This window comes from Schistocerca americana, chromosome 1 (assembly GCF_021461395.2).
Source record: "Schistocerca americana isolate TAMUIC-IGC-003095 chromosome 1, iqSchAmer2.1, whole genome shotgun sequence".
Classification (NCBI taxonomy): domain Eukaryota; kingdom Metazoa; phylum Arthropoda; class Insecta; order Orthoptera; family Acrididae; genus Schistocerca; species Schistocerca americana.
In genome coordinates this window covers 43,766,900-43,782,046 of record NC_060119.1, presented here as the reverse complement: position 1 = coordinate 43,782,046, position 15,147 = coordinate 43,766,900, and the positions used below count along the sequence as shown (strand labels likewise).

The window sequence follows — 15,147 nt, the reverse complement described above, 5'->3', positions numbered from 1 at the left end:
AACAGTGCGTTCACCAAGAGCTCCAGACTCTAACTGACATAGTACACAGTACCAGCACCAGAGGGCGCTGTTGTATGTGACGTCATCTGATGATGCGACTATCATTATTCTAGATGGCGACATACATTGTGGTCACCACGAGGCCTAGTACATATTGACACCATCAGAGAGTGCTACTGTGGAGTTAAAATGAAGTTTCGCAAATGCCACACCCACCCACACTTGGAAGGAAATACCATTGTCCTCAACCAACCACCACGTCCCCTTACCAACCCATGTTGTTGGGCTAATGTAACGTGTACTAATGTGTACTAAAGTGTAGTAATGTGCACTAACTTGTACTAATGTGTCTATGATGGACATAAGTTTTTATTTTGAAAGCAATGACTCCACCACGAGACCTTGGCTCCAACTGACCTAGTACACATTACTGCCACTTGAGGGTACTGTCATCCCTCCTGTGACCTAATCCCAGATGGTGGCCTGTATGGGTAAAATGGTGCTAAAATGACTCAGGTTGTGCTGGGCTGCTGAGGAGACTAAGGAAGCAGCGCACTCTATTTATTGTGGAAAATTTTATTTAGCGATGTAATATATTTGTCACACTGACACAAAACACTCGCCCTTACATGCTTGGGGTCAGAGTACACAGTCTGCAGACACGCAAATAACTCCTAATTTTCCCGAATAATTTCAGTACAGACCTGAAAACTGTTGTTAAATAATTCTGCACAGTGATGTGTAGAAACACTCAGTACTCATAAACTGTCCAAATAACGGATATCACAGCCTACAGACCTGCTCACAAATTAATGCAATCAATGTGGGCAGGCACCTGCTGCCACCCCCTGTAAAGTGGAGTGCAGAGGAGATTAGCCGCAACCCTCGCTAAGTGACGCAGCTGTCAGCTGTCAAACCACACACAGCTACCCTCAAGCATGAGGTGGCCACATCCCTTACACACTTGACACCTGACAAATTCCTATCCACATACGTGTTCACCTGGACACTGGTGCAGACGCCTCCGGGGCGCGCACAGCCGCGAATCGACGCCAGACGCATGTGAAAGTTCCCCCTAACGGAACATATGAGGTGCGTTCAGCCGCGCGTACCCACGAAATGTCTGCATGGCGACTCGCCATCTAAAATTTGCTCAATTTTATTCTTATGTCACATGGCTTTATAAAAAATAACAGCCAGGTCGACCTCTCAGCAATTGTAAACTGTCCCAGAAACAGTTAACGCTCGCTTTCTTCACGTCTCAGCTTGTATGTACAGAAATTCTTGCACTAACAGAACCTGTTCTTGAAAATAATGCCTAATGCACTCTTCCCAGCGCTCCAAACGTGATTCCCTTCTTGCTCTCAACATATGCAAATTTTCTCACCGCTATGTAGAGGTTCCTATATCCCAGTACAAAGGATGTGAATGAATAGAGCATTATGATACACTCTTATCGAATTTACCTGTAGAATTACTGATGCCACCGTTATCGAAGCTCCTCAGCCTTTTTTTCCTTCTGCGGACGAGACATTCAGCGGTTATTTTACACAGATCAACATATTACAACGACAACTAAACGTCGCAAAGCGCCATACATATCGCCAAACACGGGAAGACTCTTACTCAATCACACTGCTCCCTCACCGAGGACAGGAGCTTGAATATTAGAACGTGAAACCGACCTACGAGCCATCAATATATCACTCCGTAGCCTACATAACGTCAAATACGTGAAGAATCCTACTCAATTACTGTGCTCCCCCACCCAGGACAGGAGCTTGAATATTCGTGCGCAAAACCGAGCTCCAACTCAGCAATATATCACCGTGTACTGTGTCGATGTTGTAAACGTACAGTTCATATCCTCTGCCAAACAAAATCATCCCTTTTACATCATAGCACCCTCAGTGGACCAAAGTCACACTCAGAACTGTTCTACAAATTCGCGATCGTTATCCCTCGACACAAATGCGTTACTGTTTCTAATCCGAACCTGCTTCCCTGCTTCCTTGCTTTTCTACTCACATCTCCAGACTCGGGGATTACAAGGATATGCCCATTTTCACCATAATATCATACCATCTGGTGATCATCCCTCCGGAATTACAGCTTCGGGTGCTCAGTTTGTCACACTGCAGGTACTGGTGTATGTACCGTATTAAAGTTTTGGCTCACTGGCATGTGTATTGGCCCAGCATCGATGGCGATGTTGAGCGCCTTGTCCATGGGTACACTGTTTGTGCGCATCACCAGGCAAGCAAGTACCCCTCAGTCGTTTACACCCTGGCCTGTGCCTCGCCGGCCCTGGGATCGCATCCATGTGGACTTTGCGGGCCGTTTTTGGGGTCCATGTGGTTACTCATCGTCGATGCCTACTCCAAACACCCATATGTTGTCCGCATGAGATCCACCACCACGGAGGCTCTGGCCCAGGTTCTCGCCACTGATGGCCACCCACACATGTCGGTCTCCAAAATGGTCCCCAATTCACGGCGTCCTCCTTCCACGACTTCGGTGAGGCCAGTGGTATCAAACATATCCGTAGCCCCCCTTTCCACCCTTCGTCCAATGGCGAGGCAGAGAAGCCAACCATGTCGGCCCTCACCCCGTTTTTGAGAACCTATCGCACTACGCCAATTGACGGATGCAGTCCGGCAGAGCTCCTCCGTGGGCGACAGCCGCGGCCCCTGCTCCATTTGCTGCTGCCGCCCTCCTCCCGCCCCCACTGCCGGCCCTCGCAGCGGTATACCCCTGGCACGGCCGTGTGGCCCCGCGAGTACGGGCGCAAGGTGGATTGGACACCCGCCACGGTCGTCGCGGCCCGTGGGCGGCGTGTTAAGTCAGTGCAGACGTCGAAATGGTTGGAGCGCCGCCATCATAATCAGCTCCGCCCTCGTGCTGCCACGGACTCGGGCCGCCGCCTCCTTCCCTACCTCCTTTGGGTACGGACAGAGACCTCGGGTCACCGTCCCAGCCCCCGGTTGCCGTCTCTCCGCGGACCTGCCGCCGGCCCTCTCAGCCTCCGGGTGGATCGGCGGCTCCATCCCCCGCCCTGGACTCGGGATCGGCTGTCACGGATACCTCGGGGGTCCCTTCCTCCACGCCAGTTGCGGTTGATACGCCCAGTTCCTCTTGCCACTGCCGCCCACCTCGGCACCGTCCGCGGCGTTTCCGCCCCCACGTGCAAGTTTCAGGGGGGAGGGATCTGGCACCGCGCGCCGCGGAATTTGAATCCGCGCCAGACGTCGTGGACGTCGAAGACACGTAGAGGTCTCTGCACTGACGCGCCGTAAGCTGTGGCGGCGCTCGCCTCCTGGCCCGCTTTTAGTGTGAGGGCGCTACAGTGGAACATGTGATTCCAGCGGCCAAAAGCGGCGCCCCCGATAGCGTACTTAAGCGCTTGCCTTTCGCTGAGCCAAGAAGTCTAATCTCGAGTACGTCTGTTGACACATCGCCTCTTGTTAGGCAGCTTACTGACTTGATCTGTGTACGACTGGACGTGTTTGTTAGGTTTTCTTGTGAACCTGTTGTTCGATCTTATGGTTGTTTGTTCTGTCCTTCGTTGGTCGTGTCCCTCCTCTCCCGTTGTGCTGTTGTCCGCGGGTCACGCCGCGCTTTACGTCATTTCTACCCCGCGACCGTCCCGGTCGCAGTTACAACAGCTGCGGTCACCGCAAGGAGCTCTCTTGGGAGTCCAGTAGTTTGTATCCGATGCACCAGTGTTTACTGTAACTCTCGATAACTCCCAGTAAGAACGCGAAAGAGAAATTTCGTCGCAATTGAGGAAAACAAGATCCATTCGGTCTTTTTCCGAAAAGAAAAACTCGGCTGATTTCGCCGTATTAGACCACTCCTGGAAATCCATATTGTTTGTAGTTGAAACAGCGTGCGTCTGCCTGTGACACTCGAACTATCTCAGTAAGGATGGGACATAGAAATTGTGTCGCGATTAAAAACTACAGGCCACATGCAGGCCTTTCTCAGGGAGACTAACACGGCTACTATCACCCCATGGAGCACTGTTGGGAGTCCAGTAGTTTGTATCCGATGCTCCACTGCCCACTTACTGTAACCCTCGAACACTCCCAGCAAGCACGCGACACAGAAATTTCGCCGCAATGGAAACGAACGTGCTACACGCCTGCTGCACTCGCTGTATTGCACCTCTCCTGGGAGTCCAACAGTTTGTAGCTGATGCAGCACCGCTGCTCACTGTAACCCTCAAACCATCCCAGTAAGGATGCGACATAGAAATTGCGTCGCGATTCAAAACTACAGGCTCCATGCCGACTTTTACCAAGAGACTAAGGCGGGTGCAGTCACCGCATGGAGCCTCTTTTGGAAGTTCAGTAGTTTGTATCCGACGCAGCACTGCCCGTTTACTGTAACCCTCGAACACGGCCAGTAATGATGCGACATAGAAATTGCGTCGCAATTGAAAACAACAGGATGCATGCCGTCTTTTTCCGAAGAGAAAAACGCGGCAGCGATTGCCGTATTGAACCTCTTCTGGGAGTCCAATTGTTTGTAGCTGCTGCATGCACTGCTGCTCACTGTGTATGTAAGCTGTATGAACAAAATATGAATCACATTAACTAACAGTAAACACTCAAAAGATGACGTAAATGTATTTTGGAAATGGTTTGTCTTCTGTAATGCTGATACTGCTGGTCACGGTCAGTTTTGCCCAATACTATGTGCTCTGGCCATGCTGCACCTGCTGCTATCTTCCTGACATTAGAAAATGGAAACAGTGAGCATCTGTGAGTAGTGATTCTATGCGTGTTATGCCTCATTGTTTCAGTTTTTGCCGCTCGGTGGCACCATAGCTGGGCCGCAGTAGTCGCGTTTGGAGAGAAATTTAAAAACGTCCAAGTTGGCTGGCAGTAGCAAATACAAAAGTTAGAAGGAGATTCAAAACAAACCTGCTTCTCGGCGTACTATAATGCAGAAAATTTAGAAGTCAAAGTTTGCAGATGGCAGTAAATTCAAGTAAATTAAAGATTTCAATGTTGGGAAATTTAAAAAGAACTGCTGGGAAATTAAAAAATCCAACTAGCTGAGTTAAGTATTATACCGCAGCCCCCCTCCTTTCATTTCCAAACTAAGCACAGCGAATTATTGAAAGAAGGCATCCTGTCAATGTAGTTTTTAAAATACCCACCCCTCCCCTCTCCCCTCTTCACTTCCCCCACACCTCCACCCACCTCTCTGCCCTCCTGTTCTCATCTTCACCAAAGTGCAGTACAGTGCAATATTAAAATACCAAGATGACGAAAACAGAGTAATTATCTGGCTTATGCCCTCTCCTCCCTTTCCTCTTTCCAAGCAATGAGAGTGTAATATTAGCAAATAGCCCAGCTGTGATAACGGGAAATTTAAAACACTTTTCCCCTCCCCTTTTTCTGTATTTCCATACAATCATATCACCTTATTAAAAGTCCAACATGATCTAAGAAGACCAATTGTGTGGTTTATAATCAGAGTCCGTTTCTTCTCAACCACTCATAGTGCAATATTAACAACCCAAGATGATGAAAATAGATCACCTGTGAGCCTTATACCCCACATCTCCTTCAGTAAAAGCTAGAGTGTACATTAAACATAATAGTAAACGGGGAACGCTATACGACGACACACTAAACACTAAACGGTAGATGCTAAGTACTGAACACTAAATGGTAAATACTAAACGCTAAACAGCAAACTTTAAATTCTAAGCGGTGAATGCTCAACAGTTGACAGTCAACGTCAACTACCTAATGGTGAAAGCTAAACACCACACACTGAACGCAAAATGGTGAATGCCATAAAGTAAGCACTGACTGCCTGAAGGTAGTTGATAACAATAAACGCTAAATGTCTAATGCTAATCGCCTAACAGCAACTGATAAACAACAAGAGCCCAATTCTTTATGGTGAATGGTAAATACTAACCACTTAACAGTAAACCAAAATGCTATATGATGAACGCTAAGAGTCTAATGAGAAACGCTAAATGGGAAATGCTAAATGGTAAACACGAGATGTTTAATGGTGAATGCTAATATCAAGTGCAACATGCAAATATATTACAAATGTCTACGAAAAGTGGTGACGGATAAAGATATTGTTTAGCTGAATCAGTTTATGAAAAGTGAAATATGATTGTCAATCCAAGTAGACCTCCGGTATAATGTTAAAAAGTGATTCCAAGGACTACATTATGCATCATTGACATACAAACATATCTCTGTATTTCTCACATCTTTAAGTGCTGTACACTTTACCGTTGTCTCTCTTTGAAAGTAATCATTTCTTTTCTCACACACAACAACATCAAAATTACTTTATTTTTTAATGTATTGCAGACGAACAAGGGATGGGAGCATAGTATTTAAACAATTTTAAAATGGTGTCAAATTATAATATTTCCGACGTATGAGTACACTTCCTTCTACTGTCCTCCCTACATACATTAAGCCACAGTTTAGTGTTGAAAGATAAAGATTTTCACCATATCCTTTCAGAATCCATAATACTCATCATTTCCGTCATAAAAGTGGTGCCATGTTACATTATTTACACATGCAGTTATATCTGTGACATAATATTAATGTGATGTCATTGTTTTTGTATCCCGCTTGGAAGGCAGCGCGTGGCTCTACTCCTTAAAACTGACAAAGAGGCCGAATGAAAGGAAGCGAGTAGGAGCAGGGGTGGTAAAGTACGTCGGTACTGCAAGTAAAGTAAAAGAAGTTTTCACTGGTGCATGAAAATATACAAGTGAATATGTATCTTTGGTACAAATGAGCACGTAGGTGCGAAGCCAAAGTCCGGATAAGAAAATCTCCATAGTAAGCTAAGCCGAACCGATGGTTCTCGGCCGTCTGCTCTTCATGAACTGGGTGAAAGTGGAGCGGCGCTCGAGGAGCTGCACAGCGTCTCCTAGATGGCGCCGTCGTCCGTGTAGATCGTCCGCTCTCGTAGTGCCAACCTACACTGTGGCATCGGAACTGTCGATACCACAAATGTCAAAGTTATATATTATTTACTTCTCGTTAAAGATCAAAATGCCTCCAAGGCCAAATGTATACATATATATATATATATATATATATATATATATCTGTGTTAAGTATGTCAAATGCTGCGACCTCTGGTAATCATTTCTCTTTCCCTCCCTCTGCCTCCTTCTTGCTCACACATATCTTGGTACTTCATATATCAAACACAACTAGGCTCCTTAAACACACATGTGATCAGTAATAAGTTCTGGTTGGTTTTACAGAAGTTGCAATAAATTTTCCATGAAGTTACCCTCTGCACTACATTGTAATTTAATTTCCTCATTAAATCAATTCTCTTACATAGCTTGTGTGCATCTGTCTCATCATTAAATATCATCTCTAGATATCTTTTTTTTCTGCAAAACAATATAAATGCTAGACCTCTGAAACATTGTGCTCATCAGCAAGCCACATTACACGTGTTACTTACTGTCAGTTCAGCTCTTCGCCCGCCACTGCCACACAGCGATAGCAACACAGCCCACACTGAGATGCCTCTGCACGTCTCACCTATCCTGATAAGATACAGTCCAGCTGAGAGGCAGAGACAGTCACTAACGTTTAATGGGAACAGTGCATAGAACGAAGAGTGTTGCTCACCGTACTCAATTCATGGATGCGTGTATAAATTTTTGTAGCTATTACCTGACGCAAACACCAGAGAATCAGATCTGGCTCACACTGCGAGTCACAATCAGACTCTAGGGGACACAAGGAGTGCACTGTTGCAGTAGGCAGAGCACTCTTCATAGTACATCTCCACACCGAGCCTTGTCGTAATAAAGAGGTGCAGACAGCATCTAACGGCTCATTCTGTGCGCCTTGCGCCGTGTAGCCATAACACGTAAGCTGTATGCTCAGCTACTCCTTGACATCCGAGCACTGAGTGAAATTTCGAATGCAACGCTAACTGAGAATAACTGAGACAGCATGGCTGGGAAAAATCCACTGACACCTCTAGAGAAAGTGGGAAAACGGTGGTCTCTCCTGGTTGGATGAGGCTATGTCCAGCTTAAATACGAATCTTTCCAAACCAACAGTCTCAGTGCTTATATTCAATATATTCTCATTCATGATTTGTTTTACATGACACTGAGGTGACAAAATTCATTGGATACTTCCTAACATTCTGTCGGACGTCCTTTTTGCCAGTGGAATGCAGCCACTCGACGTGGCTTGGACTCAAGTAGTCGCTGGGAGTCGCCTGCTGAAATATATTCATCTGTGCTGCTTCTGTAGGAGTCCATAACTGTGAAAGTGTAGGGCTTCGTGTGCGAACTGACCTCTAGACTATGTCCCATAACTATTCAATGTGATTCACGTCGGGTGATGTGGGTGGCCAAATCATTCGCTCAAATTGTCCATAATGTTCTTCAAACAAGTCACTAACAATTGCGGCCCAGTGACACGTTTGGGAACATGTAGCCACTAATGTCAGAAACTGGTCTCCAAGAAGACAAACATAACCATTTCCAGTCAATTATCGGTTCAATTCGATCAGAGGACCCAATCGATTCCATGTAAACACAGTCCACACCGTAATGGAGCCACCATCACCTTGCACAGCAGTGCCTTGCTGACAACTTGTATCCGTGGCATCATAGGGTCTCCATGACACACAAAATCTACCATCAATTCTTACCAACTGAAATCAGGACTCATCTGACCAGGCTACGGTGTCCCACTGTAGTGTCCTACCAGTATGGCCATGAACACAGGAGAGGCGCTACACTTGCTGTCGTGCTGTTAGCGAAGGAACTCGTGTTGGTCGTCTAATGCAAAGCCCATTAATGCCAAGTTTGCGGCACTGCACTAATGGATACGGTCGTCGTACGTCCCACACTGATTTCTGCAGGTATTTCACTCAGCATTGCTTGTCTGTTAGCACTGACAACTCTGCTCAAACGCCGCTGATCTCGGACGTTAAGTGAAGGCCATCGGCGACTCCATCGTCTGTGGTGAGAGGTAATGCGACAAGAAACTGTTTGGGATCTTTGAACCCATCATGGTTGACCGTTATGCCAATAAATATTCGATTTTTGAAAACTGAAATCCTGCAAACACATTCTAGACAATAATCTCTGGTATCAATACGCCTTATGTATGGGTTACCCATTATTTATAGTTATATACTTCTTTCTTAGGTCTGATACTAAGAACGGCGGTCATGATAATGATGACGATGTCCAAAAAATTTCAAGACTTCTTCTGCTATTGCAGCTTCTCATGCTGTTGCTGCTCGATAATTAATATAACATTAAATGACGAAACACACATGAGTGATTAGTAATACTGTTAATAGTGAAATACGTATTAAATAAAAATAAAAACAGGTATGAGTTATCAGGATATATAGGTTGTTCAAAAAATGTCGATTACTTCGAGAGGTCGTCGTATTCACCGAAAGAAGAATATTAAGTCCGATAAACATGGCTCCAGAAATACATACTTTCCGACATAAACACGTTGTTATAGGAAGGGCTGCATGTCGGTTGGTTGCTGATATTAGCACAGTTCTTGTATTGGCACTCCATCAAAAGCGTCGGCATGGTATTATGATGTCTTACTCACAGTATCCTACCTACCATTAGGTGGTCTGCTGTCAGTTGTGCGGTTCGAGTCGTGTTGTCGGCTACGCTAGTTTTCGTCGTGTTTCTGTGCCATATTGTACACTACTGTCAACCGTGGGTAGGTATCATGGCGTTTTATCTTCTTCACTTATTGTTTACTGTCACTGTACGTACAAATGGTGTAGTATATTTACATTTTCTCTCTTCCACCACTTCTTACCAACGGAAGCCTACTACTCGACAAATGAAATGGCGGATGTGATATTCTGCTATGGTTTAGCAAATGGACGTAGAGTGCGAGCCTGTGCCATCTACGCTAAAGAAATAATAATAAAAAAAATCCATAGTACAGAGTGCTCTCTGAAACTCTGTTCAGCAGACTCTGTTCATCAGACATTTCAAACGTCTGAGGGACTCAGGTACCCTTGCACATCGGAAGACTCATAGTGGAAGGCGCTGCACAGTACAAACGCCTTATATCTTGTTATGGAGGAATGTGTGCTGTGTTTGGTGAAAAACAAAAAAGCACCATATTATCGGCGTGTGACGATTGACAACAGCAGAAGGCGAGTTTCACTCTCCTATCTGTGGGGTAATTCATGAATAATTGCTATGCTCTTATCATCTACAGCGTGTTCGGGACCTAAGGCCACAGGATCATCATAGTAGACGGTGGTTCTGTAAATGGCTTTGCAGAAGTGTGCCACAGATCCCCTGTCCACATCCAATATTTTATTTACCAGTGAGACACAGTTCGTAAGAGATGGTGTTTTGAATTTTCATAACCGTCGCATATGTGCAGCTGTAAATCCGCAAGCATTTCAGGAAAGAGGACATGAACACTGATTCTCAAACAATGTATGGGCTCAAATAGTTGGTGATAGATTAATGTGCGACCACGAAAGTTAACTGGGGCACATTATCTAGAACCTTTCATTAATGTATTGTCTACCTTGTTGGAAGCTGTACCAGTGCAGTAACGATTATGAGTGTGCTTCATGCATGGTGCCGCACCAACACACTTTAGTCACAATGAGCACAGACATCTGACGCAGACATTCCAGAACCGCTGGATTGGTCAGGGGAGCCCCACACCATGGCCTGCTTGTCCCCCACATCACCACCCCCTAGACGTTTGGTTGTGGGAAAACTTGACGTACGAACATTAGAGTGTCGCATTTTCAATGCATGTGAGTAAGTAGAACAACAACTGGGTGTATTTCAAAGGATGTGTCATTCCTTGCAGAGGGCAGAGGAGTAAACTGTCATGAATGGACACACACACACACACACACACACACACATATATATATATATATATATATATATATATATATATATATATATATATATATCATCGAAACAGTTGGTAAATTGAAGATTTATTTAAACCCCTTTACCACAGTTTCAACGTTCATAAAAACGTCTTCTTTAGAAGCAAATATTGAGAATGTAAACACGTTAACAGTGAAAACACACACACACACGCAGATATATAATGTCTATGTTTAAGTTGCACCAGTTCATTTAAAATGGCTCCATCTTTGTAAGTACAATGTTTAAAATTCCTCTAATTCATCTACTACATGAAGCCTATAACCTCTACCTCCTTTGTGCAAAAGTCTTAAGTCTTCTAGTTTCTGTGTAGTGTTCTACAGAAGACTCCCACTGTCATTAACGTAACAAAGAAGTAGCTTGAGCTTGCTTAGGACTAATGGATATATCATTTTCCCCGTCAGTTAAGGCTAGTGGCACTGTGTTTCTTCGTCGTTATGATGTAAATATATTTCTAGAGGTTTGTTGTTCACAGTTTTTCAGCTATGTTATTTTTGTGTGTTATACTCGTTTTACCATCTTCACCACCCTATCACTATCCCTCCCCCCTTCCTTTTCCTTTCCCCCACTCAACATCTAACTTTCCCACCTTCCCTCTCTTCCCCTCATTACGACCATGGTCTTTTCGCTATTGCTTCTATTTGCAATATCTCACAGTCCACGTAATTCGTTTTTACCACAGTGACCTTTTTAGATGGTAACTTATTATCTGTTTCGTAAAAACACTCAACAGCCCAAACCATATAAAACATCGCTTTACGTAAGGCAATCGGTTCCGACGGACGTTGCTATCGTTTTCAGGTCTGTGTGAAAGAGCATATACACGGAAAAAGTCTCATAATATGATTTAAGAGACAACATTTGTGATAAACGTTTGAGTTTGGCATTACATAAACGGGAGTGGAACTGTAAATTTACATATTTTAAATTTTTTTGTTTAGAAACGTGCTTATTTTAAGTTGCGTGTCACGCGAAGTAGTCATGTTTATAAAAATCAGCACATTATAAAAGGCTTGCCATAACTAAAATATTAAAAAAAAACATAGAGCATCTTTAACAAATGGCCATGTTGCCATTACTTATATACATACATATATATATATATATATATATATATATATATATATATATATGATGGCAACATGGGCTTTTTTCACTGTTTAGATTACGTCAAGCTTACTTAAATAATGAGCTGCTGTGTTCTGCGTTCATGTGATCTAACAAATATATTACATCACATGAACGCAGAACACAGCAGCACATTATTTAAGTAAGCTTGACGTAATCTACACAGTGAAAATCCGCTAGAAACGGTGTATAAGGTACACCTGACCGGTAATATTGCAAAAGATAACATTTGTAAAGCGTCCTACAATCGCTAAGTGACTCTTACATCAGCACCCTGTAAGAGACTGTAAATAATATTCTTTTCACATTTAGATTTAACTACTTTAATGAGTGACCTTTACGAATAATAACAGTTACAAAACTGCACTTTACTTACAACTGAATCACATTTTTATTCATATTTTCCAATTCGCATGTTATTACTACTGCATGAATAATAGAAAAATTAAGGTATTTACTTTGCAACAGTTTACTTCTTTTTTTTTGTTGTCGCGCATCCATACCGCAAAGCAGCAGTCGCGAAAGCGCACAGGTCCATTGCTGCAGGTGATGGTGAGGGAGTGGGGTGAGAGTGGGTTTGGTAGGATACGTCCTGAACAATGATAGAGTAGCACTTGCAGTGCATAGGTTCATTAAATACCCTCAAACTACAAAATATGTACAAATCTTTCCAACTAGTTTATTGTGACCTTGAAGTATAATTATTCACATACAGCTATGTGTAAAAGCGTAGAATACCAATATTGTGAGCCTGGTGAGACTAGAAACAACCACAGTTCAAGCATGCCACATAGATAATCGTCCTTTAGATGGACAGAGTTTTTCTTCACAAAAGTTGCTATAGACAGGCGCCAGTCATATTTTGCTATGTGGGGCTGTGCATACTTAGGTGTTGTACTGCAATGTAGGAAAATGTATATGGATACGTATGACAGAGAAATTATCACATAAACAGCAGTATGTGACCAACCATGACAAAAACTAATAGTACCTGTTATTTATGTTATGCAGGTAGCAACATGGCTGCTTTCCTATTTCTGTGTTTGGAGTACAATATTTCTAAGAATAATGATCTTAGCATAGTGACAACTTGGGGTGCATATCATTTCTGCGGTGGGTAACTGCAGAAGGGTAATTAAAGGTATAACTAAGAAGTGCCATTATATTTGTGCAAAAAGTCTCAAACATTAAAAACATAAGATTACACTCATTTAAGATAAAGAGTCTTGGTAGATCTTTACATTGTAAGAAATGTGGTGTACTCATAATATCAATGTACATATAGTAACATTATGGATACTAGGAGATGGTGTAATCTAACAGCTGACATAGCTTGTCTCCATATGTGCAGTCAAATTTTCTTTTAATTTTTTTAGAACATGGCAAATTACTGACATAAATATACAATAATAACACCTTACGTTATGGGATCCTTCCTTACATCCCGCTGTTGCAAATGGATGTTACACCACGAGACGTACACAAATTTGAATACAGCGAATACAGAGAACAAAATTGTGCTGATGGAGGTTTGAACACAGTCCAACCCTTGAACACTTAACCACGACGCCGCAGCTATAAATATTAGCTGAATATTGAACTTGTTAAGCTTGGACAGCTCATTGTTTCTACTTCGCTTTTTCTTAACAGTTCAGTATACCTTCTTCTTATTTTAATGCTTGATCTGGGTTCAGATTTTGACAGACTTTTCGCTGGACCATCTTATCACTAAAACTGAGGGGGATGTCAGAGGGAGATTCCGTTGTTAGGTGAAGCTAGTACATAGGCTAAAAATTATTTCGATATATCTTGCTTCTCACTGGTTCACACAGTAGTATGATTTTACAGCAATTGTAAATTAGTTACATAGATGACTTCAAGATGTAACATATTTGTAAGGAGAGACCATATCAAAGAAATTCGTGTGAAACTGTTACTGAACATAATAGTGCGTTGTGGTGGGTGGTGGACAGAAACCATTATTAACATTTCAAGGTAAAGGCTAAAAATGTGAAAGTGCAACATATTTTATAGGCGCCAGAAGTATTTAATATTATTTAGATATGTTATATATAGTTTAAGTAGTGTGCAACATACAGCATGCCTGTATTACAGCATAGTTTTAAAAGTCTGTACTTACGTTATGCTATGTTTCTGTGTGCCATGTGACATGAATAAAATAAAAGATAAGGGTGTTTCCAACATATGGAAGATGGTAGAGCAATCATTATCGAAAGTGCTGACGAATATTATCATATAATGTAAAGTCGCTTTCAGGTTAGTCATTTATATCATACTCTGTTACTAATTTCTCATATAAGAAAAGGCATAAAACTGCTGGTGTTAAAGGGAAGTATTAGAATACATGATTATACAGGATGAAGAAATTGTTATCTACAAATTCGAACTGCTCATTAAGAACATCACTTGCTTGTCTTTTTCCTCGGCTATATACTTGTAATTTTAAAACAATGTCTAATTTTCCAGCTTAAGGGGAATAGCGTAAAATTTTCATGTCATGCTCTATATTAACTATACTGGGCTTGGACTCTCTCACGCGCTCACTGAAGCTAGTGGTATTATAATTTCCACTATGCTCCGCAAACTTGTGTAAAATATCAAAGACACAAAATCTTTTGCATTTACCACATTTTAATTTATAGCCACCTATGCAGTTATACTTATTCTCATGGTCTTCTATTTTATGCCTAAGTTTGACTCCTAACTTGTTGAGGTGTTGATTTTTATCCACATAACAACTTGGCGTAAGGTCCAATGTAAAATGAAAACGTTGCACAACAAAAAGAGTTTTAGGTATGTAAATGTACAGTTCAACTTCTGTTTTCTGTAATGCCAAACTAAATCTTTTATGTCAAATATTACGTCACAACTCATGTTATGAAACATATTCCATGTATGTGTGTTTTCTTACAGACCTGAAGATGACAGCAAGTCTGTCGAAACTGGTCGTCGTAAATAAAGAAGTGTTTTACGAGATCTAAGATGTTGAATGCTTTTAGCAAGTATAACAGATCACTCCTTCAGGATTCTCAAAGCAGGAA

The 15,147-nt window shown here is 42.6% G+C and overlaps 1 protein-coding gene across 1 annotated transcript in view; it reads left to right on the top strand.

The window, feature by feature from the left end:
- LOC124596155 (translation initiation factor IF-2-like) overlaps nucleotides 1-3,120 on the top strand; it is a 105,258-nt gene extending 102,138 nt beyond the window's left edge. The window contains exon 4 of the mRNA XM_047135222.1: nucleotides 2,654-3,120. Coding sequence (XP_046991178.1) covers nucleotides 2,654-3,120 — 467 coding nt within the window. The remainder of the gene's footprint in view (nucleotides 1-2,653) is intronic.
- The last annotated feature ends 12,027 nt before the right edge of the window (nucleotides 3,121-15,147 follow it).